The sequence below is a fragment of the Trichoderma breve genome, chromosome 2 (genome assembly GCF_028502605.1).
Source record: "Trichoderma breve strain T069 chromosome 2, whole genome shotgun sequence".
In the NCBI taxonomy this organism is placed as follows: Eukaryota; Fungi; Ascomycota; class Sordariomycetes; order Hypocreales; family Hypocreaceae; genus Trichoderma; species Trichoderma breve.
In genome coordinates, this window is record NC_079233.1 from 7,030,936 (window position 1) to 7,058,412 (window position 27,477).

Consider the following 27,477-nt stretch of genomic DNA (forward strand, 5'->3'; position numbering starts at 1 on the left):
GGGCAGCTCTTCCTACGGAGTACTTGTAAGCACAGCGTATTCTGTGCTACACGCGAAGTAGGCGTACTTCTCACGCAGAGGAATGCTAAACCAAATAAAGGACTAGCTCACAAGTATTAGCGTCGCGTTTCGGGTTTCCATGATATCGGCCAAGATTCTTGATGAAATGAGACTTCAACACGGTCACAACTTAGCAGGATATAACCCCTTGCCTGACCTGGCATTCTTGGAGTTTAGCTAGTGAAATTCAATTTGCGTTGTGAACTTAGTGTATAATATTTCATATCACATGTCAACAATGATTGTCCCAACTGGAGAGTCAACGAAGCCTCGAATTCGAGATCTAGGCTATGCGCCGGGAAGGTTCCCACCAGGGCCCCAGAATTCTATCTTGGACGTTGATGGTAAAATCGCTGCCTTCTGTGAAACACCTGAAACAATTGCTTACCCTTACTTTACAGGTGTACAAGTTGGTCAAGTTACCATTCACGAGGAGCGCGGCATTCACACAGGAGTCACGGTCATCTTGCCCCGTGGCCCTGAAGAAACAGCTCTGTCGCCATGTTATGCGGCTACCCATGGCCTGAATGCAGCTGGTGAAATGACAGGCGCCCATATGATTTACGAATGGGGCCACCTTGCTTGTGTTAGTTCACGTATTCGTCTCAGCAAGCGATGAACACCATTGCTAATTCATTCCAAGCCAATTGCAATCACAAATACTGTTAGTATTGGCAAAGTTTACGATGCATTATTCCTATGGTGCATGGAGCAATCTCGGAAGAGAGGAGAGAACGACTTAGAGGCTTTGCGCCGGTTTACGATCCCAGTTGTAGCAGAAACGTTTGATGGATATCTTAACGACATTTGCGCGTCAGTAATAGACAGGGATGTAGTTAACAAGGCAATAGCTGCAGCGCAACATCAGCCAAAAGTTCTTGAGGGCAATCACGGCGGGGGCACTGCTATGATTTGTTCAGGTTATAAGGGAGGCACAGGCACTAGCTCGCGTGTCGTTCCTGGCCCACAAAAGAACTATACTCTCGGTGTTGTTGTACAGGCCAATCACGGCGGACGGCCAGATCTACGAATAGCCGATGTCCCAGTCGGAAGGCTTTTGATGGAAGAGGATCGTAAGAGGTCAGCTGGTGAAGCCGAGAAGAAGGAAGAGGCTCCAGAAGGGGGGAAAGCTATGGAAGGCAGTAAGTCATTCTCGCTACGAAGGGTATCCATGGAAAAAGACACTTACATTACATCAGGTGTCATTGTAGTTATTGCGTAAGTCTTACCTCTTCACTGTCAACCAAGAAGATGTCGATCACTGACTAGCTGCAGAACGGATGCACCATTGCTTCCACACCAACTGAAGAGACTCGCCCAACATGCTGGAATGGGTGTAGCTCAGGTACATATGCCATTTTTAAGCTTACCTTTAACGTTTCATACTGATGCTTGTGCAGGTCAGTGGCCACTCAGCTGGACGAAACTTTTCTGGCGAAATCTTCTTGGCCTTCTCTACGGGAACATCACCGAATAAGTTGGCCGAAGCATCGAATGGAATGTCCTATCTGCCACCCGTGGAGACACAGGGAGTCGACACTGTAAGAAATGAAACCATTGACACATTACTATATGCAGTATCAGAGGCTACGGAGGAGGCTATTTTGAACGCTCTATGTCAGGCTGAAACTCTGACAGGATTTCAAGGAAGAACAATTGAAGCCCTACCGCTGGACAGAGTACAAGCTTTATTGAACAAGTATATGGTGCCTAAATAGTACAATTGGAGTAGAGAGCGGTAATTATATAACGACTAATGCATATTGTTGTTTTACATCCGCTTACCCGATGGTGCCAAGCCAACACCATTGTCTAACATTTGACGATTTATAGACAGAGTGTGCACGCCAATACCGTCCTCTTGATATACCTCTCTCTGATCAAGTATCCAGGAGTTGCTTTGTAATAACGAGCTTAGCTCGTAATGGGAGCCGGATGCCTTTGTGCCAAGACCTGCATGAAGAAAAACAAACCGTAGGATATTTCAAATTAGTTTAACCTTGCACGTTACAATGAGCCGATATTTCGCATGAAACCCAGGTGATCATTTGATGTTTACATCAACAACACCCGACCACTTCGGCTTAGGCTAGCCCGGGAGTTCTGGAGCTCTCGTGGGCGTATTCCCGCAACCCCGCAATTTCCACTGCAACACCCCGCATCTCATCGACGCTTGTGAGCCCACCGGTTGAACAAGAGCAACACGCAGGCATTGACAAAAGTTGGTCCCATGAGCCTGTGTATGCGTGTTTGTGTCTAGCTATTTGTGACCGGTTCAAAGGGAATGCCTAACTTCGAGACGTTTAACGATATCAAGGCACACGAACTCTGTTAGGGTTGCTTTGCCGTTACTGCTGCAACCACCCCGCTCGCAAATGAGAAAACTTTCAGCGTTGTGTTGTTGCATTGAAGTAGTAAAGGCTCCCATCCCGACCTGAATACAGTACATGCTTTGTCGATCGCAAGAAATTAAGCACAGCCGCCTGACTCCCGATGACGAAGTATGTCATGGTAGAGCCGGGGTAGAGATGGCAAGTCTCCAGGCCCAATGGCCAATAATATCGAAATCGATGCAGCTATAATCATGCTAGAACGCGTTTCCTGATGTCATCTGCCGCCGTACCTGGGGCTATTAGCAGAGGTTCGGGTTGCTATAAGACCGACAAATTTCAACATTCCTTTTTGCCTTTTCGCAATTATAGCACACCTGGGGGGCCCTTGAGAAGTGTGCAACTCTTACAGCTGAGGCGTATCGCATTTATATGAGCGCTGCTGAGATACCGCTATGAGGCTCATTTCGTCCATAGCGACGGTGGGAAGGACGGTGGCAGTGTTTGCGCAGCTTGCTGCAGCAGGAAAGAATGTCATTGATCTCTCCAAACAAAAATGGACACTCACAAGCCCCAATTTCAACAATATTTCAGTCCCTGGAAAAGTGCCATCGCATGCCCATGTTGACCTCTATGAGGCGAATATCATCAGCGACCCGTACGTATCAATGCTCCGCTTACAAGAGCGAACCCCTGTACTTATACTAACGCAACGTTTATAGTTTAATTGAACTCAACGATTTCAACCTTCGTTGGATCGGCAACAATAACTGGACCTACACTAGCGAGATTGAAGGCCTGTATGATCACGGAACCACCAACGACTTGCTTCTTGTGCAGGATTTGACCGGGCGTAGGCAAACATCTGACCTCGCCAGCTATCTTGTCTTCAACGGCCTCGATACCTACGCTGCCGTCGAATTCTGCGGAGAGCATGTCGGTAATGCGGACAATCAGTTCCGACAGTGGGTTTTTGACATTTCCGAGGTCCTGGCATCATGCACGGCCGCTCAACCTCAGCTCACCGTCAAGTTTGGCGCCACTCCCAACATCTCGGCAGCCATAGCCAAAGAGCCCGGGCAGGAGACATGGCCAAATGGCATCAATGAGGTCTATGAGATTCCAAATAGGTGGTTTGTGCGAAAGGAGCAATCCGACTTTGGATGGTACGTTGCCTCATGTACAGTGATTGTTATATACATGACTGACCTTATTTCTGTAGGGACTGGGGCCCTGCGTTTGTCCCGGTAGGAATTTGGCAGCCTGCATACCTCGTCCAACTTGCCGGACCGAGTGCTGTATATGTGAAAAACTCAGCTTTTGACCTATATCGAAAAGGCCAATTGAACAATCTGCCGCCAGATCAGACCGCTGACTGGATCTTTAACGCGAGCATTGACACTGTCGGAACTATTCCCGAGGGTGCGCAGATGAGATATACGATTATCGATTCAGATTCACATGACGAGGTGAGCTGTGGAAACTTCAGCAACGTATCGAATGGAGGCGACGTCGTCACCGGTATCACGACCCTTGATGCTTCCAAATACGAGCTATGGTGGCCCAATGGCCTCGGTCCGCAGAAGCTCTATAATATGAGTGTTGAGGTCACCTTTGAAGGGAAGACCATTGCCTCTGTCAATAAGCGAATGGGATTCAGAACAATCGTTCTCAACATGGAACCCATTAGCGACTTGGAGCTGTCGCAAGGCATCATCAACGGTAGCAACTGTAAGAATAGGCTGTCTTCCTCCTTCAGGCTACAACACAGGCTAACTCAGAGTATAGTCCATTTTGAGATCAACGGCAACGTATTTTATGCCAAAGGCAGCAACTTTGTGCCCCCAGATCCATTTTGGCCTCGCGTCACGGTTGAGCATATCCATGAGATCCTCTCTGATGTAGTGGATGCCAACCAGAATATGCTGCGCGTGTGGTCGAGCGGAGCTTACTCTCCCGACTTCATGTACGATCTTGCTGATGAGATGGGCATCCTGCTGTGGTGCGAGTTTGAATTCAGTGTTTCCCTATACCCTGTCGCGCCGGCCTTCCTCGAGAATGTCCGACAAGAGGCTGTTTATCAGGTGCGAAGGGCGAATCACCACCCTTCTCTGGCTCTTTGGGCTGGAGGAAATGAAATGGAGAAAGATGAGCTGCCTGCCGTCAGGTCGCAAGCCCCATCTCAGTACGAGCGGTATTTGAGCGAGTACCTCGAGTTGTTCCTCAATACATTGCTTCCTACAGTGTATGGCAACTCTCACAGCATCAGCTATATGCCTTGTAGCACCAACAATGGCTACCTTGAACTCAATTTCAGCCTACCCATTCCATTCGTGGATCGCCTTTACAACACCACGCCCGGATACCTCTACGGCGATAGCGATTTTTACGATTACAATGCAGCGGATGCTTTCAACATCAACAAGTACGTCCTTGGTCGGTTTGCCAATGAGTTTGGCTTCCACTCCATGCCTAGCCTCGAGACATGGCGCGAGGCCATTCCCGAAGACCAACTTCACTTTAACTCAACCATGACTGTCTTGCGCAATCACCACTATCCGCCCGGCAGTCTCACCACCAACAATACTGCTGATCCTCTGAGGGGTATGGGCGAGATGACTCTTGGTGTTACGCTTTGGTACCCGACACCGGCCAAGACTGATTCTGTCGCCAACTTTGCTGCCTGGTGCCACGCTACCCAGATCTTTCAGGCTGACTTTTATCATACAAAGATTCAGTACTACCGCGCAGGATCGGGAATGCCTCAGAGGCAGCTTGGCTCGCTTTATTGGCAGCTTAATGATATCTGGCAGGCGCCGACATGGTCAAGCAGGGAGTATGATGGCCGGTGGAAGGTCAACTTTTATGCAACAAAAGACATCTTCCAACCAGTCATTATTGCCCCGGTATACAACGTCACTACGGGTATCTTGGAAATGTACGTCGTGTCGGACTTGTGGAGTGATGTTTCGGGAGAGGCAAGCTGGGAATGGCTCGGCTATGATGGAAGTCCAGTTGGTTCCTCTGATGCATCTGTGAAGTCGCAGCAGTTCACAGTCGGCCCCGTCAACTCTACTGTCTTGGCGAGGTTGAATATAACGGCACTTACAAGCAGCGGCAATCTTCCGGCCGCTAACGCAGTGTTGATTGCCAACATTACAGCGACAGGAACGCCGCCAAATTCCCAGGGCACAAAAACCTACTCGCACTCAAACTATTTCACAGCCACGCCTCTCAGTAAATCTGAGTTGATCGACCCGGGATTGACAATTCGCCAAGATGGAAATGCCTTCACTGTCACGGCTGAGAAGGGTGTCAGTGCATTTACGTGGATCGCGTTAGACCCGAGCGACGCCGGTGCTATTGTCACTTTTGATGATAATGGGTTTTGGCTGCGACAAGGGCAGAGTAAGACAGTTGGATATAGTGTTCGTGGAGCAAGCGCTGGCTGGGAGAGTCGCGTCACTGTACAGAGCATCTGGAACGATACGCTTTCTTCTTAGCAAGATATTAGCCATTGCATAGATTAAATTGCATTAGTATCCATGGATGATAATCTTTTCCTCTTCCACCAGCTGTATTTTCCGGTGCCAGTCAATATCTACCGAGGCATATTAGTAATTTTATGTGTATAATGAGACGTTATAAGATTCGGAGACTGGTATACGTATTTATAGGCTCTACTCTTCGGTGGAGAGTTCAGTAGGGAAGCAGAACTCATTATATATACACTCCAGCCGCCATAAAAACTCTTGATAGCTCTTCAAATAAATCCGGCCCGTTTGTTCCCCAAGCAATCTGCCTATCTAACGTCTTTCCAGTAGTATTTACACTCGATGTAGTGGTCTACTAACAAAGAAAGATGCCTATGCTTCTTGCGGGTCGTGAGCAACGGCTTCGATCTCCACGCGCATACCAGGCAGTCCCAGCTTGGTCACACCGATGGCGGTCCAGATTGGTTTATGGTCCGGAATCCACTTCTTGAAATTCTCCGTCATATGGGCGATAACTTCGTCTCCAAGGTTGGTATGGTACGACCTGATTTGAACGGCCTGAGAAAGCCCCTTGCTGCCTGCATTTTTCAGCGTCAGATCAACATTTCGAAATGCTTGATCAATCTCTTCCTTGATATCCGCCGAGATTACGACATCTTCCGAATTGGGATCCCATCCACCTAAACATTGTTAGTTTGTGTTTCTGCAATCTGTTGAAAAAAAGCATATTATTGTATCACATACCTTGACCGCTAATGTCGACACGGCTGCCAATTCGGACAGCCTGGCTATACCCATACAGCTTAAATGCGTGGTCTCCAAATCCAGGGTAAGCAGAGAACTTTGGATTGTTAGACATGTTGATTGTTTTAAAGTTGCGCTTGATGACTATATGGCTTGTGCCGGATATTAAATGGCTTGATGGCTCTCAGAGGCTTCTTTTATAAATCTCCAAGTCAGTTGCTACTGAGACAATCTGGGCTTACAGGCGACCATTGTGAGAATTAAATAGCCGTCCATATCATCCTAGATCTTTTACATCATCTCAACATACTTACTCTCTAGAGAATCATTTTGAAGTGAGGCTGATTAATTTGCAAGTTCTTTGAAATCAGTTGACATACAAAAATGCATTTGTAAGAGGCCATTCATAATAGCTCACTCAAGCACAAGGCTAGCTTCTGCGAGCCTAATGTTCCACTTTTTAATATGGAATGTTGCGCAAAAAATTGCCCTGTTCGCTCTTATATTATTAGCCAGTGTCTGTTTGGGGTAGGGAGGCCCCAGAACAGCAACTCATTCACCCTTTGGCCAGTCGCATCACCACTTGCTCTCACAGCTCCATACTGTACTCGCCTGTACAACTACTACTCTACAGAATCTCACGTAAGTACAACTATAGAGGCGCTACGGAACATTCTCCATACACGCGGTGCTTAGCGCAGGTATACTTGCTCAGTATTACGAAGCATCCATAACAAAATGTGATGGTAGCACAGGCTATATCCGTACAACACTCGGCTATACGTTTTATACCCCACTTCCCACTGTACTGGTGGTGCTAGGAATGGCGCAAGCCTCTCAAGATCAGTTATTTAGTCGCGGACCATCAAAATATTCCTTCATTTTCGGATGACCATATGTGAAATGTTGTCTGTCAACACCTATGGAGCCGTCTTTCCTTTGCTGCTTCCCCATGCCAACACCAAAAGCCTCCTTACTCCTGGCAATGACGAGCAGACTAACATCCATAGCTTCCGGTTACATCTGCGATTAGCCTCAGCACAACACACTTAGTAGATTATAATTAGACGCTACAGGCAGTATCCGGAACGGTTTACCCCCAATTACTGTACCTGATCAGAAAAAGCCACAACGATGAAGGTTGATCTAATCGGAAGGGCTAAATGACTTGTGATGAGTTTCGATAGCACACTTGGTGAGAGATCTTAGATCTGCAGCCGCGTCTAACCAGATAGCGTTGGAAATGTTGGTATGATGATCAGGAAAAGTGAAAAGCAAAAAATCGTTGCAAATTTACCTTCAGACTGGAAAGGGAGTATCAAGCTGGTAGATCAGATTGCTCATATAATCTGCCACTAGCGGTACTTAGTTATGTGACGTTTCTATCCACGAGTACTGTTATGTACTTCGGATATCAGTAACTCTCACGCTTTGGAGTACAGAGACGGGCAAAAAGAGATGCCAAGATAATTGGTGAGGCCGAAATACTAATAATAGCAAAGACAATACGTAATAACATGCTGTTTACGGATTATATTTAAGTAATGACCAATGTAATAATGTCATTGCGGCCGTAAGTTTGCGGCCGTGGTCAGGGAGTAAGACGGGATACAAAGAATAATTTGTCTCTGCCAGAATATCCCACTACAAGTAAGAGCACAAAGCGAATATGCAGGAATTCCAGGGCCTCGACGTCTTGGTAAGCCATTATTCTCCCCAACGGACAGCACCCTTTACCTATACTTTCTCATTGCAAGGTATATTGGCAGGGAAACGTTACAGCGCCCCATCAGGAACCTTACAATGGCCTAATACGATGCCTTGATATTTTCATAGTGGATTTCATTCTTGGAGACAAATTAAGCTTATACAATAAGATGTAAACTTTAAAAATTAGCATATAGAGACATCAAACTCCCTGCTTTGTGGACGAGGCTCGTGATAAAAAATGGGTACTAGGAATCCGCGCATCACTGGGATGGTTTTCTCCTGCTGACACTTAATATTTCTTCTAGTGACATGGATCATCTTGCCCATACGGCCATTTTGCGCTTCAGATGACAAACTGTAATGTTTACATCCCCGTAGACCGCCTACGGGCATATAAAGTATTGTTCATGTTTGTTGCCGAACATCATTACAATACCCCCAACTAGTTTCACCCATGCATTTCGTTGCCGAAAGCCATCTATCCGCCTCTCCAAAAGATGCTCATTATCACCTAGACTCATAAAAAGGTGAATCATAAAATTCTCGGATTTACTGATGCGATGGAAGTAAGCGAAAAGAATCTTGAGCTAGTAATCAATCATAAAGATATTCTGCCTGACCCGTTAACAGTCGCTTTGCTTGGTTTGCATCTAAAAAATTCGCTACGCCGAGAATTATATCCAATAACGTAGCCTTTGGGGTTCCGTAATGCCGAGATGCCAGGGTAATGGCCAGCCAAATTAACGGCTTCGATGGCTTCACGAAGGTCACTTTGCGTGACAAATGTGAAGAGGCCCGGAGTATATATCAGGTAATTGTTTAAGATCACGGCCTGTCGGCTGAGATCACGGTCGGTCTGTTGGGAGCCCAGTCATATGGCTGTCATCTTGCTAGCACTAAATGTGGTCTTATGGCCAGCGAAAGGCATCAAAGCCGATGATCGGGTCATCATCTCCAGCAGCTATACCGAATCCTCTCTGAATCTCTTTTTCCGGGGGGTTTATCTGGTACAAATGAAGGATTTATTTGTCTGTCACAGGTTCTATCTCCCTCGTAATACTCTTGGCGCGTGTGTTCACGGGGCAGGAGAATAAGAATTGGCCGGCCCTCTGCATTATAAAAGTCGAGGTTGTTCCCTACGAGAATGAGGTTTTTTAGCAGCTCTCAGTTGAAAGCATATCTCATCAATTGCCAATATACTACTTCGAGGATTTGTCCTTTACGCTCCGCTATACTACTACCTTTTATCTTGTAAGCACCAAGATCCCCGCGCCTGTTCTTACCATATGAAGTCACATAAGACTAACATTCCGAGGCAGCATCGACCATATTTACTTCTCGATTGCCACAATGCAGCTATCCACCATTCGCGGCTTGCTTCTCGTTGTGATGGCTTCGTCAGCATATGCGGCAAGGACTGGCTGCAACGATGGTGAGGTTGCTGTAGGAACGTCGCAGACTTGTGGCATCGGATCGCCAAGAGGAGGGCCAAGCTGTAATGACGTTCAAGCCGCTATTTATGCCAACGACTGCGGTATCATCAATAGATCAGATCATGAGGACCCTTGTGCAGGAGGTCCGGGAAACCCAGGCGTCAAATGGATTCATCCTGGCACTGTTGGATGCACAGCAGATGGTACTCCTTCACTCATCCAAACGGAGGGTGGGTTCTTTGGGAACTGCAGACGAGTGAACTCGAACTGTAGCCCAATTCCATTCGTCTTCCAATTTGCATCTTGGTGCTGCCCCAGACTCTGAGGACTTGTTTGTTTGCCTGGGCGGAGAGATGTGAATCCAGTCTCGTTGGGGATTTGGACGCGCTTGAACATGGCAGACATTAGTTTTAAACTACTGCTTACTTTTCTATGTTTTTCTCTTTGGACTCGGCGACATTTGCCATACAAGATGTATATCGTTCTTACAAATGAAACTGAATTCTCGTAAATTACATCGACCCATTTTCTATAAGTAGCTGCAATCATTTTCTTGTACTGACATCTTTAGTCGATAGTCGTGTAGCGCATTCAAACTCTAGGTGTAGATTTTTCAACTAGACTAGTCCTATCATATGAAGTATGTTAAGCTATGTCAGACAAAATAGCTTTTATCCAACCAGCTGTTCCTTAATTTTGGTATCTAGATCCGAGCATCTAAGCTAAGTGAGTATTGACGAGGTACGTTATGCCACTCCTCACGACTATTGCGTTTAATCAAGCAATCGAACAATGGGGCCCAGATAAGTGTCATAATCCTCGGACTGAGTCTCGTCGCCACCCCATCTCAACACGCTGAAGAACCACCGGTAGTCACCGGAGCCAAGTGTAACATTTGCACCGCTATCGGTTGTTACCGTGAAATTCTTGCCTTGGATATATACACTGCTCGATGGTTGCCAAAGCCCTTTAGTTATCCAGATGCTACCGTAGCTTGGCTTGCCAAACAGAGTCGAGTTAAGCTCATTGGTAGAGGGAAGGTATGTATAATTGGCAGGGACAGTGAAGTTGACAGCGTTGACGCGTGCTGTAAGGGTGGTGTTTGCTGGAACAATATCAGCTCTCAAAAGTGTCGTCCATCCCTGGACGGATAGGCTAAAAGCATATGACGCGGACAATTGTACAGCAGAAAAGCCATCATTGTAATTGCTGTTACCACTTTTGTCTGGGAATGACAGCCAGGGAAGGCCGGGGGACGTGGTTGTGGCTGCCAGGAAAAATATGTAGTCCATGTTATACGGCGAGTAGGCCGGACCAATGTATGGAATGCTGACATTCACCCCATTCTCTGGGACTATATCAATATAGCCCGAGAAGAGGGGCAACCGGGCTATGCTGACGGCGAGACTTGGAGGAGTCAGGCGCAGAGAGATCTCTTTTGTCTCACCAGGTCCTAGCTCGAAGGTAGGGCTTGCAAACTCTACTGTTCCAAAACTAGGAAGTTGGTTCACCTCGGGATAGCCAACTCTCTCATACACATATCCTGCTGGGCGATGGGCGAGATTATATGTTTGAGCGGTTTCCCCACTATTTTGGACAGTGAAATTGACTAAACCGAACGAAGTGCGGTTGTTGTCTGTAACGGCCAGCTGTCCAAGAGAAATATGTGTTGCTGATGTGATGGCATCGTAAACATTGACTAGGCCAGCTCCCTGCTGAGCGGTGGTTGCCAATATGCTTGTGTTCCATATCCAGGGAGTCGGTCTAGCTGTAGTCTGCAAAGAAACCAAGATCTCGTCAACAGATAATTGAGGGAACTGGGCCTTGACTAGTGCATAACAGCCGGCGATATATGGTGTTGCCATAGACGTTCCAGAGATGACGCCGTAGCTGCCAATACTCTCTGGGAATGTGGAAAGGATGTGGCCACCGGGAGCCACGATCTGTGGCTTGAGCTCAAATGTACGCCTAAGCGGTCCCCAGTTGCTATATCCATCCACCATTCCACCCATGCTCATTGGAGGGTTGATGTAAGTCGAGTTATGAAAAAGTAACTTGTACTTCTTATATCCTCCAGCCTTAACGTAGTTGCTGTAAAACACATCTGAATCAGGTTCGATCACGGTAAATGGTTTAGTACTTCCGTTATTAAATCGGTAAGGCAAGATACCCTCGTAGTCTTTATAAAAGGGATTTGTGCTGCTGTTGTAAAAGCCGAATAAGTATGGTGGGCTTGTGCTGCCGCAGCACACGATGTCTGTCAACGGACAGTTGCCTGAAACACTTAGAGCGATGATGGTAGTGCTGAGGTTCCCTGATGTCTGAATATCCTTAAATATTGTAGGCCAATCGAACGACCCACATGAGCTACCCGTTAGGAAGTACACGTCAAGTCCAGCGGGAGGAGCCGAAATAGGATATATTGATGAATAATGGATCTCTGCACCGAATTCATCTGCCGCTGTATAGATGAGTGGGAAGTTCGAGTTAGCAACTGAGCCAACCGAAATAATGCTTGTTAGTTCACTGGGGAGTGTCTCATGATAGAGGTTGTCTGCGTTCTGTGACTGGGATGCATCATTTCCCATGGCGACAACAATAGCAATGCCAGCGTCTTTGATCTGTTGCGCGGCACTTGCTACAGGGTCATATGTTGGCAATGACCCAACCATTCCCTCAGGAAGAGACAAAGACATGCTGATAACATCAACGCCGTCATCCATGGCTTTGAGCATTGCCGCCAAAACAAGGTCACTCGAGCCACCTGGTCGCTCTCCTCCTGTACCACTGCAACCGAAGATGCGATAGGCATACAAAGATGCTTCAGGGGCTACGCCAGTTACGGGGAAGCCGTCAGGAAGTTCCAATGGGTCCATGCCCAAGATTCCTAATGCCTGTTGTTAGATCATTGCCTGGTTGATGCGGTTCAGATATGTTCTGGTTGACAAACCTGCTACATGCGTCGCATGATCTGACTGGGAACAATCAGAGTACGGGTCGCTGCTTTCAGCCAAGACTCCCGCGTCTGTAATAAAAGAGTAGCCCCCGGCAACCTTGTAACCAGGACCGAAACCTCCGCCGAGAGCTGGATGCTTATAATAAATGCCAGTATCAACAAAGGCAATCTTAACACCCTTTCCCTTGAAGCCCGCAGCATGAGCTTTGTCAACACCGCCCATTCGGAGAGTGAATCCCAAGTCTTCGGTAGTTTCTTCCCGACGTGCAATCGATGAGAATTCTCCTCGCTTTGTGAGTGCTGAAAGGTCTTCTGGAGAAGCTATCGAGCTGCTTTTAATCGGTGGTAGCTCATATTGGACGATATCTGCAATGCCAATAACGCCTGGAATTGCTGAAAAGCTCGACTTTACAGCTTCCAAATCACTTCCATCAGATACATCGACGGATATTCCAGTAAAAACTCCGCTCGTGTTGAAGGTGCGGCGGACGGTATAGTTGATACCACGGGCACTCTCGGTAAATGCATCAAGAGTCGTTGTCTTCTCATCCAGCTCGATGATGAAGGCTCCTCCGGCTTTTTCTTGGGCCCCCGCCACCAGGACGGCCGCCAGAGGAAGTAAAAGTGATTGTAGGAGGAGCATGGCCGAAACTCACAGCCAAGGCCAAGAACTAAGAGGATACTTGCTTGGCCAGCGAATCGCGGTTGGCATGCCAGTCTCAACCTTCTGAGCTCCAATGGTTGTCTATATATACATTTCATACCGTCAACCTTACCTTTCCACGGATGTAAATATCTCATGAGCAACTACACAGTTGTAGGCAGCATCAATATGCCTACGGTAGTTTTTCCCTGCCTGTATCTTCAACAGGCCAAAGGCCTGTTCTAACCAATTCAAGTGTAGACACTCAGTTGGATGGACCATTTTGGCAGCTGGAAAAGCTCTCAGGACCACAGGCCAGGTCGAGAACACAAAATGAAGAAGTGCCTGGCTTGAGTTGCTGTAATAGGAATGGTAGAGCCCAACCATTCAGAAGAACTGGAAGGTTGAGTCCAAAAACGGTAGGATACAACATCTCTCAGGCGTTTGCCAAGGCGCGATATTTGGAGCGTGACATGGGTAAGACCAGGGTTACATCCCAGCCAGATCCCAAAGTTTGCGATAAGTACCAATTAAAATGATAAGACCCTACGGAATAATTAGATGGAGATACGGAAGTGACCACACAATCGCAGAAGATAGGTGAAAGCGGGGGATTCTAAGATGAATTTTGTTGAATCTACCCTGTAAATACGAGAGTTTGCGTCAAAAGTTCAGGACTTGTGCATCAAGAAGAGGGGCTGGAATCCATCGATATCAGAAGCAAAAGAGGGGATGTCTACTTGCGAAGATACCAAGCAATTGTTTGTCGCAGCGGTAACGCCTGCGTTATGTCAGAATCTTCATTTAAGACGTTTTCGGAGATATCTAGGCCGAATACGCGACGCCTTTCGCACTGAGGCTTCTCTTCGAAAAGCTTCATATTTTGACTTGCGCAAACTGGTTTCTTTCAGACCCTACCTAATCCTTGGCGTAGTTTGTTTTCCGGAAATCTTCGAAATAGATTAACTGAAAATCTCCGCCAATATCCATCACACTGCTACCTTGTCTGAGCATCCCTTGCTATTTCATCTTCCGAGACAGCAGAAAAGACGCAGAATGACAAGGATTCTAAGCAGCGCATCCAAGCTACAGCCTGTCACCATAACCCACCACTCTGACGTCAGGGCATGGCATACGGAGGATATCTCGGCTCAACAACCGGTAGTCATTGGCGCGATAGACGAAGGACAACTCCAAAGGGGCAGGTGCTGGAGCTTTCGCTTTACAACGGCATGCCTTATTGCATCGTTAGCTTTGCTTGAGCACAACTAGTTCGCTAAGTGTATCCTTTCTCGGTGCATTGTGGAGTGACAGTCGTCTTATTTGGTACTAGCTTTGACGAATGCGCGTAGAGAGAGATAGTGGCACAAGAGAGTCTTTTATTTGCGTGCCTGTGGCTTGTGGATCATCTGCAGTGTGATAGATTATCAATCAGTAGCGTTAATATTGGATGAGGGGGAAAGTTTTTATCACTTCTTCCGATGTAAAGAAAGCATGTGACTTCATCTGAAGTTGGAAAGGATGAAGCTATACTGATTGACATAAAGATTTTACTTTAATATGGTAGACTACCACGGGCTTTGATATCACTGTAGTTGATGCATGTACGCTCCAAGCTAGAGCCAAGTTGAATGATCTATAACATGAAGAATCCGAAGTAGGACTCAAGGTCAGGAGGTCAACATCGAATACCTGCTCTATAATTACTTGGCATTGTTCTGATACTTTATAGCAATAGACGGAGCGACATGGGCAGTGCTGTATTCAGAAATGAAAGACGATATAGCTATCTGGCGTTTTCTCTTGGTATAATTACTGTGGGGAGAACTTCGAAAAGGCCCGTGTAGCGATAGGGCTAAGTTTCTTGAATTTGGCGTCCTAAATATGCTAGAACACCAACGAGAGATCTGACATTGGATGCCTTACACTCAGCGTGACTTCCTCGTTAATGCTTTGAACAAAACTTTGGCCAGCCCGACCAGGTACTTGATGCCATAAAGAAATTCCGGGCTACAAAAAGAAATTGTGCTCAAGAGCGGTCTTATGTGTTTATATTCTTTATTTACTCTTATGTGGAATAAAGAATCCTTCGGCCTACCTTTATCTCAAGAGCAGGGATCGGCGATATATAACGTCTAGTCTTCCCGTAAGCGCTAGCCGGCCCCCAGTTCTTTGGCGCCGACCTGGAAAATTGGGTCTATTTGATGCTAAATACCCCCGTAGTACAAGATGCCCGACGGAATGTACGCTTCCAACTTCTTGGATTGGTACGAGATTTGGTTCTCCAGTCTGACCCACACATTAATACTACTGAGCGTAGCAATCTGCCGTTGGTATACTGCAGGTACAGGAATGGATCATAGACTACAAACTACTCGGCGTAGTACGTTGTATTTTGGGACCAACGGTGGCGATCTTGGGTCCCAGCCCGTAAGTATACGGTGCACAATATACGGCATATACGGGGCATATACGGACATTAAATCGACAAAACGTACAGGGTAACGGATATAACATTGGTCAAATTGGAATTAAAATTACGTACGTATGACAACAAAGAGGGGGTCGGATATTCTAGGCTTTGCCAAAAATAAACGTAAATTATAGCCTTGCAGCTTGATGATCAAGGCAACGACTTACTCCTCTTCACAAACTCCAAAGCGTATTCCAGCACTTCTTCCCATCCTTTCTCATTGACAATACCATGCTAAAACATCATTTGTTAGCAAAATTGCTTCCCATAGAAATGTGAATTCTCAACTGATGTAGATGTCTTGATAAGGAAGATATAGTTTCGTAAAATGGGTATCTTGGTTGAGTCAACATGATGATAAATATCCTTACCGAGCGGCCTTCGAATTCTTTGTACTCAACAAATCCACTCCCTTTCTGGTATGCCTTGAGCTCTTTCTTCACCGTTTGTGGTGGCACAACATGATCCTTCGAGCCTGAAACCAGGAGTAATGGCGCACGATCACTTTTGTCAAAGCTCACGTGCAACACTCCCTTTGGATGCACGATACCACCGATGGCGCCTTGCCAGAGTACGTGGGCAATGCTAGGAATGGAGTACCTGTCATACAAAGCTTTGCTCTCTTCTTCTGACACCGTATTTCCAAAACAATAGCGAAATTCCGACTCCGAGATTTTGACGGTGCTTTCATAGTCAAAGGGATTAGATAGCACTGGCAGAGTGGCCCTCACCGTGCTGAGAGGCAGTGCAAAAACGCCGGCTGGGTTAGCTGGACAGATGGCGATACCGACAGATCCAAGGCCGCGAGAGAGAAGTATCTGCGCAAATAGTCCGCCAAAGCTATGGCCGATGATGATAGGCGGTTCTGGCAGACGTGTAATAATATCCGTGTAATGGTTGCAGATTTCATCGATACTCTTGTTTGCCATTGGCTTTGGGTCATCACGGATTTGTTGTGGTGTCCGGTCGTCGACACCGGGCCAGCCTGGGGCAAGAACTGTGTACCCTTTGCTTGTGAGATGATCGATCCAATACTCCCAGGAGAGGGGGGTCATCCAAAGACCGTGGATGAGCACAATGGTGCCATTTGAGATATTGTCACTGGTCATTCTGTGAATGTAAAGACCTAGAGCTCAATACTTATAACAAAGTGAAGTGATATTCGCTGAGAATCCTACCCGTGCAAACTATAGAGGAGTGAAAATCATGGGTGAACGTAGGGATATATATCACCTGTGAGGTTAGTGGGGGGCTTACAGTTGGCACATCATTTTGGTTTGTCTCAATTCTCGTATAATAATCTCTCTTCGAACGGCTTCGAATGCAATGGGTAGCAAGTACTCGATTTTGAAGAATGTCGCTTAGCAATGGGGTACACTTGAGAAATTAAATCCTTTAGGCTGATCTAGTCATCCATCAGGAATGCCTAGGAGGAATATTAGTTCTCAAATAGGCCATTACATGTTACAATGCTACAAAACTAATAGAATGCGATCGTATGCGTTGTATTATACCTCGATAACCCTACAAGTGTATTATTGGTCAGGTGGTGTAAACGTAAGACACTATCGCATGGGGGTGGCTGGATATGGGAGCACCACTGTATAGGCCCTTAGATAGACAATACCTGGAGCACCTGGCTATTTTCCTTTGTCATTTTAATATTCACGTCAAAATAGAAGAGCCATAAACAATACATGGTGTAGTTAATATATGACCCCCGCATAGCCGGGCACTTGCATACGGTTATACGAGCCTTGCAGCGCACCTATGCAATCCTACTCAAACCCCACACACAATAATAATGAGACTGAGCTAGCTTCTCATCGATGTTATTCTCAGCCTTGATCATGATTCCTGGGACGTGCGGTAAGACCGCTTGGGTCAAATGAGCCCCCCTCTTTCGATCAATTTTTATTTGGAATCCTATATCCAATACTGTCATCAATCTCGTATATGAGTCACGCCATTCACACATTTTAAAGATACATTTTGCGCCCTTTTCTCTTCTCGGCTGTTTTCAATAGATTGAAGGAATAGTACCTAAGGTCCATGCACAAGATTTGTCCGTACTAATCTCGTATAAATGACAATACGTGAGTAGTTGAATGCATGATTAGTAAATATTTGAAGCTTGCAGAGTTATGATGTGGGACTAATCATCTTAAATTGGATAAATAAGCAGTTGTCTTTTTAAGTAAGTCTTTCCCGAGTTCGTAGTGTCGAAAATTTCACCTCAATTCTCTAACACTGTCAGATACCATCCAACTTACCGGTCATGAGCTCGCCTGGGAAACTTCACTTCCCGGAAAGTTTGTTTACTTCGCGCCATGATGAGGCTACAGTTGTCCTTCGTCGTCTCATAGAAGACAACCACAAACAGAACAGACTGCTTTATAAAGAAGTCTTACACAATCATGTCCAACATGTGAGGATCATGATGAACTATACGGATAAGCTTAGCAACTAACTTTAAGTGTTCAGGGCTTGCTAGCCGCGTACTGCCTCGGAAGCAGCGGCGCACGGTTAAGAGAATTATTTTCAGAGGAGATAAAGGAACTTGAATCGCGCGAAGAGTCAAAACGTGAAAAAATCACGACAGAACTTGTACTTGATGAACTCTTAGGACATAAAGAGTAAGTTATAATACGAGGGTGAAAAGAAAAACAATTAACATGTGTTTTAGAAATGAGCTGGATTTTATTATATATTTTGAAGAGCAACGGTCCAGTTCTGGCGTCCACGTACAGGAAGCTTTGCAGTACTGGATTCTCGATCGGGGGAAAGAATTCTTACCAGCCTTCATTGGCGGCTATGCTCACCCACTAATTATGTTCGCTGATGCAGTGGAGCTGGGTAGCTCGATGCTGGCTTTTGATGCCCTTGCTCTCACTGCCACAGACTGGAGCCCCCTAACAACCCTAGTCACTATGAATCTTCCACCACCGGAGACTTGCTCAAATTCCTTACTTGAGATACTCGACAAAATCCGGAACGATTCGTCCTTCGAACATGTCATTCCCAGCCCTGGCATTCAGCACATTGCAGAAATCCTCCATAATGGGCCCGCAACAGCTGCAATTATAAAATACCTTAGCATCGGCAACGAATACATCTCGAGACCGGAGTTCAATCTCCAAGTCACAGGGGAAATGGTAGAGGTTGCTATCTATCTCCTCATGTGCACACATGTTCCTGGAGCACCGGCCTTTGACTTTTATCTGAACCATAATCTGACGTTTGTCAATTGCCTACATATTCTGCTACCCGTATTTGAACACGAAGATGCAAAGAAAACTTTGTTGCGGATGTATTGGCTACTAACTATCTTTGCATTTGTAACACAGGGGCGACCAGTGGTCAACACGGAATTGATTCAGTCGCGCGAGTCAAGGCCTTCAACTGCTGAATGGGAAGAATTAAAGAATGCTGCACTCAATTCGATTGGGACTTTGAACCCCAAAAGAATTTTTGATGCCCATTTCCTCAAGGCTGTCCATATTATGCATACATTCGGTCTGGTCATGGGAGATATGGAAGCTCTGATACTAGCAGCAGCACAAAAATTGGTGGGGGAGTTCAATAATTGGACTGGATTTGGATCTTCTTAGTATACATAACATCAAGAAGCTGAAGCATCGGCAATTCTTTGAGCTTATTTGTATTGTATATTGTTCCATGATCTCAATGGTAAGTGCGGTCTCTGTCTCGTGCAAGATCCATATCATGGTCTTATAATAGAGACCGAGAAACCACTCGAAAAAAAAAAAATGTATTAGCATTTTGTTGATTGAAAGTTGCAAATCATAAACAATACTTCAATAAAAATTACACATTTATAGTAATCCAGGCGAATAACTTCCCGTCTATCTCTATGTCTGGTAGCTGCATGGAAAGAAGATATGCAAACCCCTTGTTTAGCGTCTGTTTGCAGCCTTTCCTGCAATTTGATGGTTTCCAGAGTAGGCATATGTCATAGTAAGTCTGTCATTTCAATTGAGGAACTATCCAATTTGATGAATAGGTATCGGTTATCCGGTAGGTGCGCGGCCTTTTTTGAACGAGACATGGGTAACCCTTCTTCCGGCCCTGCTTTATCTAAACAGAAGGATGCTGACTATGCTGCCGCATCCTTCAGTATCCTACTATTGTCTATGCATCAATCCTTCGGTAAAAGAGGCAACTCAGAATCATAAAGCAAATTACGGGGTATATGCACACCATACGCAAAACAATAATTAATTGGGAAGTAAACTTCTATATGATTGGCTAGGCGCACTCAGTCGGAAAGATCGGCACTTTCTGTATGCTGCTCTCGTATATTCGTCTAGACACGCATTAGCTTACTACATTTACTCTAATTAGCCTGAGCAACTACATGTAAGCTAGAATAAGACCGCTAATAAGAGCGGCCGAAATCTCATTTACACGGAGCGTATGGTACACGGAGCGTATGGTATACGGACCACCCTTCTGCAAGTTCGGAGGCTTCTGTAATACATGCGTGGCGAACTATTGGTGCGGTCTAGCTCGAGCATTTACAATCTAGGGAGTTGAAAAGCCGGGATAACCGCAGAAATCCATGTAGTTTGTCGCTGCCGTGTAATGCGTTAAGCTATCAGGTTTGCTCTATATAACGTGGGGGCGAGGTGCTAGCCTAGGCAGGCATCTCGCCTAGTTTTATGCCAAGGATATAAAAGCCCAAGCACTTGGCCTATAATTTTTTATTCCTTGAGAACCAAGAAGCTTAGTATTATTACTAACACTAGGAAGGCATTATGGCAGAGATTCGAATCGGAGAATACCTGTTCCGCCGCCTCAAGCAGATGGGCATTGAGACAGCCTTTGGCGTCCCAGGAGGTAATGCAGCATCAACCTATTCTCGCTCTGCCTAAAAAGCATTTCTAACAACGTGTTCCATATAGATTATGAACTCGCACTTCTCAATTACGTAGAGCCTGCTGGCTTGAATTGGATCGGCACGCCCAATGAACTGGTTGGAGCCTATGCTGCTGATGGATACGCCCGCCTTAGGGGCGCCGCTGCCCTAGTCACAACTTTTGGGCCTGGAGAGCTGAGCGCTCTTTGTGGGCTTGGAGGTTCTTTTTGTGAAATGGTTCCCGTTCTCCATATTGTCGGATACCCGTCGTTTGCGGCTCAAGCAAGCGGTCAAATCTTGCACCATACCCTCGGTGATAAAAGCTATGAGTGGGATTTACATTCCGATTCTGGGAGGAGCCTACTTGCTAAAATCATTGCAGTCACTATGTTCGAATGTCATCAGAGCTTTCATGCGCAACTGCTGTTTTGAAGGATCCAAGTAACGCTATTGATGAAATTGATCGAGTCTTGAATGGTAAGTTTGTATAGTCTCATCTCCGACGAGGGCCTGGGCTATAGTGTACTAAACTCATCTGCCAGCTATGATGTATCACTCTCAACCTGGCTAGTAAGTTTGAGCACCCAAAACGAAGAATACTGACTATTTCTCATCCTGACATACGTTATTAGCATTGGCATCACTGAAGACGTTGTCAAGACATTGGTTCCCGCCTCCTCTCTAGATGCAACGATGATCCACATGGCGTTATCTTCTGGAACAGAAGATGATCGCGCTTTGACGGCTATCATGGCTGCATTGGAGGTGTCTAAGAACCCCATAGTGATAGTCGACGGTGGTGCAGGTCGGAGTAGCTGGGCCCCTCATGCTATCGAGCTAGTTAAGTCTCTTAAATCCCTACATTTCAACACCGTCATGGGGAAGGGCATTGTTGGAGAAGACGACCCGCTATTTGCTGGCTGCTACGCCGGTGTTGGTTCGCCGCCGTCTACTAGCAAGGCTGTTGAGCAATCAGACTGCATTCTCTGGCTTGGCCACATGCCATCGGATTTTAACACGTCAGTACCTAATTAAACAAAGAGGTCATGTCACTGCTTGATACTAATGCAGTTTACAGCGGAATGTTTACGGAAGACGTCAAGTCTTCCTTGGTTATTGACTTCCAACGATTCCACATCACGGTACCATGAATTCGGTTCTATCCTAATGTCGCCAAGCTGACAATTTTTCATACAGGTCGGACAAAAGCAATTCCAAGCCAGAATGAACACTGTAAGTTACCGAGGGTGTATCAAAAGTGGGTGACTTTTAGATCTGACGACTACCAGGTTCTCCCCAGACTTTCTCGATCCATCAAATCGAGCAGTATCCTGTCTCAGAGAACGCCACCAACGCCTGTGGAGTATTTTCCCGAAAGCCCATCGGAAGTGCCGTCATCAATAATTTCTCAAGCATGGCTTTGGCCGGTAGGTTCTTATGTTTTACATGATAGGTCGTAATGATCAAGTCGCTGACCATTGTTTCTGTTTTATGCAGCGCCTGTCCTCGTTTGTTAAGCCTGGAGACATGATCGTCGCTGAGACTGGAACATCTCAAATTGGTGCACTTGCTACCAAGACTCCACAAGGCGTTTACTACTGGACACAGGCAGTTTGGGGCAGCATTGGCTATGCCATCGGCGCAGCTGTCGGTGCCGCGATTGCAGGCAAGGAATTGGGTCAATATCGCAGGATGATCGTTTTTACCGGTGAAGGAAGCCTGCAGCTGACAGTGCAGGCTATGTCCATCCTAAACCGCCATGGCATGGTTCCTTATGTGTAAGTTGGATTTCTGCCGAGTCGCTTTCCATTGGCATGAATGCGACATTGACTAATTTGCGTTGCAGGTTTATTCTGAACAACAATGGGTATACTTTACTCTTTAACTCAGAAGACAGTCGTAAATGCTGATCACACTTTGCTAGGTATACCGTTGAGCGTTACTTTGAAGGATGGGATGCTGCGTACAATGATGTGCCTGAGTGGGACTATAGTGGTCTATTCAGATCTTTCGCGCCAAATCTAACTACAAATACAGTCAAAGCACGAAGCGCATCAGAACTTGACAAATTGCTTTCGGAAGAGTCATTCCAGAATACTACAATTCCACAGGTGAGGATCAACAGCCAATTTCTTCCAAGTCTATCGCATTGTACCTTTACTTACTACGTTTTCCCTTGCAGTGCATCGACATAACCCTAGACAAGTACGACGCTCCGGCGGGACTAAGAGCTATATTTGACTTCAAGAAGAAGATGGCTGGCGCGTAAACTACATTTCTGGAGATAGAGCGGAAACGCAGGATTTGAACCAATGATGAGTTACCCCAGTTATAAAAACATTTTCTCAATAATATACACGGCCGAAAACACCTTGGATATCCATTTCTGTCAGGCTGGTGAGCTCCTTAAGCAATTTTCTCAAAAGCCATTAAGGTTGCAGCATCGCAATAAGCGACGCCGGCTAGGCGGGATGGAGTGGGGCCGGTCAACTCCGGGCCTCGGTCGACATTGAAAGACCCAGAAAATCTTCGGAACGGAAGCGACAAAAGCTGAACGCGAGCGAAACGGAGTGACCGAGTTTCGGCAGTGAATGCCGTCAGGAACCAGATTTGCTATTTGGAATAGATCAGCTAACTTTTCTATTCGCGTGTAACTCAATTGCCAGCAATTTTGATAGTTTGCGGCTGCCTCTGTGCCGGTGGCCTATTTAAATAAGACAGCACATAACGTACTGAAGCTGACATTTTGCAAGACCGACTTCCATCTTTTGAACCAAGCCATAAAATTGGGGCTGCCATTATACCATCACATAGCGCAACCGGAATGAGTTCTTCTGAGTCTCAGCGCGCGCGCCAGCGGCGACATCATACGCGTAGCCGCAATGGTTGTCGCGAGTGCAAGCAGCGGCATATCCGGTGTGATGAAACAAAGCCATACTGGTAAGCTATTGCATCCTGCATTGACGTAGCCCTATATTGGATTAGTAGTGTCTTACCAGCTTCAACATGCAGCACCAATTGTCTAGTTCACGGACGCGATTGCCACTATGATGGTGCCGGGGTCAATATGCGCCGCGGAGGCAATTTACCAGGTGCAGACATTATGGAAGCAGACCTTTTCAACGCCTTACCAATCCCTATGCCGTTCGAATCGATGCAGCTACTACACCACGGTAAGTAACGATGGAATTTCGGCAAACGACATACGCAGTTTAGTTAATTTGCCCAGCGACTCATTTTCGTCTCTTGACCACAACTGTCGTGGCAAAAAATCCCAACTCTAGCATGTAAGGCTCTCTTGGTATCTCGTCCGCCGATTTAACTAAACAGTATCCTTTAGCGGTGGTTTGGTCATGCACAATGCGGCAACGTTTAGATCATTCCTTCTGATAGCCGGCATACATCACGTTTGGTCTGGTGGTTCGCTGCAAGCTATCGAAGAGACGATGCTGCACCACAAACTCGAAGCAATTCGCGTCGTCAACGGCATGATTGGAGATCCCGTACTGTGTCACAGCGATGCATGTATAACCTCCATGGTTAGCTTGGCGATGGTTGAGGTTCGTTCGCTAGCCACGTAGACCTTGTGCAGTTCGCTGCTAACAGAAAGCTTAGGCCGCGCTGGGAGATACAAAGACAGCCGAAGCCCATTTGAAGGCGTTGGCTGGGCTTTTCGATGAGCGTCGTCTTGACCGAGATAAGTACAGGCTGTTTGGTTTAGTCGAGAGGATCATTCTGCTGTAAGCAAACTTATGTATCGAAACTGCGATAAAATTCCATCTAACGTGACTCTTGTTATCCCGCAGAGCTGCCAGTCTGGTCGCTGCATCAAAAGACAAAAAGGAGAATGAGCCCCATTCCTTTGTTGTCGAGCCGCGCCAGGATTCGGAGCGGCGGTATTACTACACACGACCCACGCGGCCTGTGTTCAGCGCTGTTCCGTTCCTTAGTATCCATCTATCGCCTTTCTATCACTCAACACCACCAGACATTGAAGCCTGCAATGCTGACGCTGAATGCGAAATCATTGCTACCACGTTACGGAGATTGTCTTCCCCTCCCCAGCTCGAGGATCCCGAAGGCAGTGACAAAGGACATGCATCATCACCAAATCCAAAAGAGCATGCTTGGGAAACCCTTCGAGAAGATGCAGAGGCATATGTTGGCCCTCTACTCTTCAAACCTCCTCCACTAGCCCAAAATGACAGAAGAGGCTCTGGAGACTACAGTCAGGATCCGACGCCCAGTTCAAGATCACCCTCGCAGCATGGGGCAGATGAATCTGATGATGCAGAGAGTCATTTCATCAACCTTTCCGAACAACCTTTTGTCAATCTCCCAGCTGTCATTTTTCCATCCACATCGCGGGCTTGGGCGTGCGCCGCATACCTCTATCTCCATTTGATGGTGGACCACATTCCACAACGACGCCGTAATTTCGGCAGAGCAATGAACATGGATATGCACCTACAGCGCTGGCTGATAGACACTTTACACCAAGACCTTGATCACACCCAAGACGCGATGCGAATCGGAGCACACAGCTCAGAGTTGTGGCTATGGAAGGCTATACTTGGTGCGTACGCACTGGAAAAATCTCGCAAAGAGCACTTCAGCAATGAGGGTGAGAGCGATGATGATGAGGACGAGGTATTAGCCAGGTATGCGAATAGAATGGCATTTGACAGAAGGTCAGAGGCGACTGGAGGTTCGAGTCCGTCGTCATCCACTGGTGGCCAGTTGAGCTTGCGGAGGTCATTTGTTAGGAGGATGAAGGCATGGAGCTCTGTTACTGGTGTTATTTCGTGGGAGGATGCTAGGACAGCATTACGTCGCATTGCTTGGCCCGAGAGCTTTGGTGATGATCGAGTCTTGGCTAAGTTGTGGGAAGAATGTATAGATTTAGAAGATCTATAATTGCTGAAAAGTATTTCTCGAGGGAGCAAAGAGGAGAGACTGGAGCTGTGGCTAGAGTTGGCTGGAATTAGATAGCGTTATGACACATTAAATACAAACTAAGTTCATCTATTGATAGCAGATAACTCGCTATGTTAAGAGATTTCCTTTAGAGAGATTATGCCAACAATCTATTCCAGATCCATCATTCATCCTCAACGATACAAGAAAAAATTTCTCAAAAGGCAAAAGACAGGAATAAGATGTTGCCGTTTCGTCCATGAGAATGCCAGTGATACCTACCTCACTATGTCGATCGGGCATGATCACATTACCCCCACTTCAGAATGTTGAGGTGTGTAAAGCAATAGACAAGCCATTGGTAGTCGAAATGTTTTTTTGTCCGGAAATAGGGTAGCATTTTAACCATAGATACTTGGCAATATAGCATTATTATCTCAGAGTAAGCTCTACCAAAGGTTTTTAAGTGAGCGATAAATTTATGGACTACGACGAAGAAGAATTGAAACAACTGTGGAATACACAACAGAGTGATATCATAATTATACTCATTGAAGCCCCTACCCCCTGATGCATCTAGGGATCCGATATACGCTGCACAACAAGATAGCTATAGTTTCAGCTCCCATATTTCAGCTGTACCAGGCCCCTTCCAGCTCTCATGCCCATCCCCGACACGGACCAACTGAAAGCCTTCAGCCTCATACAATCGTCTTGCGCCGGTTAACACACTTTGTGTCCAGAGCTCAATTCGTTCATATCCAGATTTCTTTGCAAACTCGATACTTTGTTTCACCAGCTTTTTACCCAATCCTATTCCTCGAGCGCGGTCTTCGACAAGAAGCAGACGAAGTTTAGCCGTCTTGGTCAATGTTGAAGTTCTATCTTCAACCAACATAATTGACCCAAGGAATTCTCCAGTATCCATCACTTCTGCGATCCAACAACGGTCCTTGGTTTCGTCGTAATGATCAATAAAGTCGGCTGTGACACGAGCAACCAAAGCCTCGAAACGCTCATCGCAACCATAATCTGTAGCATAGAGAAGGGCGTGCCGGTAAATAACCATGCCCATGTCACCAGGGCGGTGGGTTCGAATTCGTACTGAATCAAATTGCAGCTTATTTGGATCCATTCTGAATAAAATTCCTTTTCGAGGTAAACAATGATTAAGCGCAAATAGCCTGTAAAAAAGGGAGAGTAGGTCTTTAATAATACTCTTGCACACTGTACCGCAGTGTGAATCTTTCTAGAAGTATTTAAAGAGCGGCTAAAATTTCGATCCACTGTACTCCGTACTCCGGACTCCTTATAGCTTTTATTTATCCAACCCCATTATCATTCAATTATCCTTTCTAAAATAGGAAAACGGTGGGCTTTATCAATTAACCGTTGATTTAAATTTTAGTAATCAACCATTATGGAAAACTTCACCTTACTGAAGAATAATGTTGCCCGTTAAGTCTAAGCAATAGGACATTACTATTACGCAGATTGAAAGAAATACTATTATATTAGCACTTTTAAGCCAGATCGGATTTTTTCCCTTCAGCTCTGCTTGAAGAACACCAGTTCAAGCCGCCACTTTAGCTGATGTAAATGGCCACGTCTATGACCCCAGCTACCAAACGCGGGGCTTAAGACTTTGTACGTATCTAGAAAGGTAAATTCTTTAACCATCTCTGGATAAACAGAAGCAGATTTCCGCTTTCGTAAGGATTGCATTCAAGATGCGAAACTTGTGCTATGCTACCAGCAGTAATCGCCTTTCAAACCTGAGATACTTCAAAGCTCATCTAACTCGGAGTTCGACAGTCTGACCGGAGCATTCAAACGGG

General features: G+C 46.1%; 9 protein-coding genes across 9 annotated transcripts; 5 read left to right on the plus strand and 4 right to left on the minus strand.

Moving 5' to 3' along the window:
• Nucleotides 1-298: 298 nt before the first annotated feature.
• T069G_04386 (peptidase family s58 domain-containing protein) lies at nt 299-1,755 on the plus strand (the record flags this gene model as incomplete). The annotated part of the gene is made up of 7 exons (XM_056171596.1): nt 299-404; nt 462-646; nt 704-1,202; nt 1,260-1,278; nt 1,336-1,405; nt 1,461-1,601; nt 1,699-1,755. 7 exons carry the CDS (start codon nt 299-301, stop codon nt 1,753-1,755), a joined length of 1,077 nt encoding a protein of 358 aa, XP_056032488.1.
• Nucleotides 1,756-2,845: 1,090 nt separating this feature from the next.
• Nucleotides 2,846-5,893, plus strand: T069G_04387 (glycosyl hydrolases family 2 domain-containing protein; the record flags this gene model as incomplete). Its single annotated transcript, XM_056171597.1, has 6 exons — nt 2,846-3,048; nt 3,113-3,190; nt 3,269-3,556; nt 3,613-4,121; nt 4,179-4,635; nt 4,675-5,893. The coding sequence occupies 6 exons, from the start codon at nt 2,846-2,848 to the stop codon at nt 5,891-5,893; spliced, it is 2,754 nt and encodes a 917-aa protein (XP_056032489.1).
• Nucleotides 5,894-6,256: 363 nt separating this feature from the next.
• T069G_04388 (endoribonuclease l-PSP domain-containing protein) lies at nt 6,257-6,743 on the minus strand (the record flags this gene model as incomplete). The annotated part of the gene is made up of 2 exons (XM_056171598.1): nt 6,257-6,564; nt 6,629-6,743. The coding sequence occupies 2 exons, from the start codon at nt 6,741-6,743 to the stop codon at nt 6,257-6,259; spliced, it is 423 nt and encodes a 140-aa protein (XP_056032490.1).
• A 3,801-nt stretch (nt 6,744-10,544) lies between these two features.
• T069G_04389 (subtilase family domain-containing protein) lies at nt 10,545-13,370 on the minus strand (the record flags this gene model as incomplete). Its single annotated transcript, XM_056171599.1, has 4 exons — nt 10,545-11,875; nt 11,942-11,970; nt 12,022-12,658; nt 12,722-13,370. The coding sequence occupies 4 exons, from the start codon at nt 13,368-13,370 to the stop codon at nt 10,545-10,547; spliced, it is 2,646 nt and encodes an 881-aa protein (XP_056032491.1).
• A 2,623-nt stretch (nt 13,371-15,993) lies between these two features.
• T069G_04390 (alpha/beta hydrolase family domain-containing protein) lies at nt 15,994-16,952 on the minus strand (the record flags this gene model as incomplete). The annotated part of the gene is made up of 2 exons (XM_056171600.1): nt 15,994-16,077; nt 16,215-16,952. 2 exons carry the CDS (start codon nt 16,950-16,952, stop codon nt 15,994-15,996), a joined length of 822 nt encoding a protein of 273 aa, XP_056032492.1.
• Nucleotides 16,953-18,121: 1,169 nt separating this feature from the next.
• On the plus strand, nt 18,122-19,454 carry T069G_04391 (uncharacterized protein; the record flags this gene model as incomplete). Its single annotated transcript, XM_056171601.1, has 3 exons — nt 18,122-18,271; nt 18,328-18,479; nt 18,530-19,454. The coding sequence occupies 3 exons, from the start codon at nt 18,122-18,124 to the stop codon at nt 19,452-19,454; spliced, it is 1,227 nt and encodes a 408-aa protein (XP_056032493.1).
• Nucleotides 19,455-20,621: 1,167 nt separating this feature from the next.
• On the plus strand, nt 20,622-22,991 carry T069G_04392 (thiamine pyrophosphate enzyme, central domain-containing protein; the record flags this gene model as incomplete). The annotated part of the gene is made up of 12 exons (XM_056171602.1): nt 20,622-20,703; nt 20,769-21,051; nt 21,105-21,199; nt 21,265-21,292; nt 21,355-21,741; nt 21,801-21,864; nt 21,920-21,955; nt 22,012-22,149; nt 22,220-22,500; nt 22,569-22,589; nt 22,647-22,833; nt 22,905-22,991. The coding sequence occupies 12 exons, from the start codon at nt 20,622-20,624 to the stop codon at nt 22,989-22,991; spliced, it is 1,689 nt and encodes a 562-aa protein (XP_056032494.1).
• Nucleotides 22,992-23,789: 798 nt separating this feature from the next.
• On the plus strand, nt 23,790-25,639 carry T069G_04393 (uncharacterized protein; the record flags this gene model as incomplete). The annotated part of the gene is made up of 5 exons (XM_056171603.1): nt 23,790-23,895; nt 23,952-24,009; nt 24,063-24,282; nt 24,338-24,462; nt 24,529-25,639. The coding sequence occupies 5 exons, from the start codon at nt 23,790-23,792 to the stop codon at nt 25,637-25,639; spliced, it is 1,620 nt and encodes a 539-aa protein (XP_056032495.1).
• A 610-nt stretch (nt 25,640-26,249) lies between these two features.
• Nucleotides 26,250-26,774, minus strand: T069G_04394 (acetyltransferase (GNAT) family domain-containing protein; the record flags this gene model as incomplete). Its single annotated transcript, XM_056171604.1, has 2 exons — nt 26,250-26,332; nt 26,372-26,774. 2 exons carry the CDS (start codon nt 26,772-26,774, stop codon nt 26,250-26,252), a joined length of 486 nt encoding a protein of 161 aa, XP_056032496.1.
• Between the last annotated feature and the right edge of the window lie 703 nt (nt 26,775-27,477).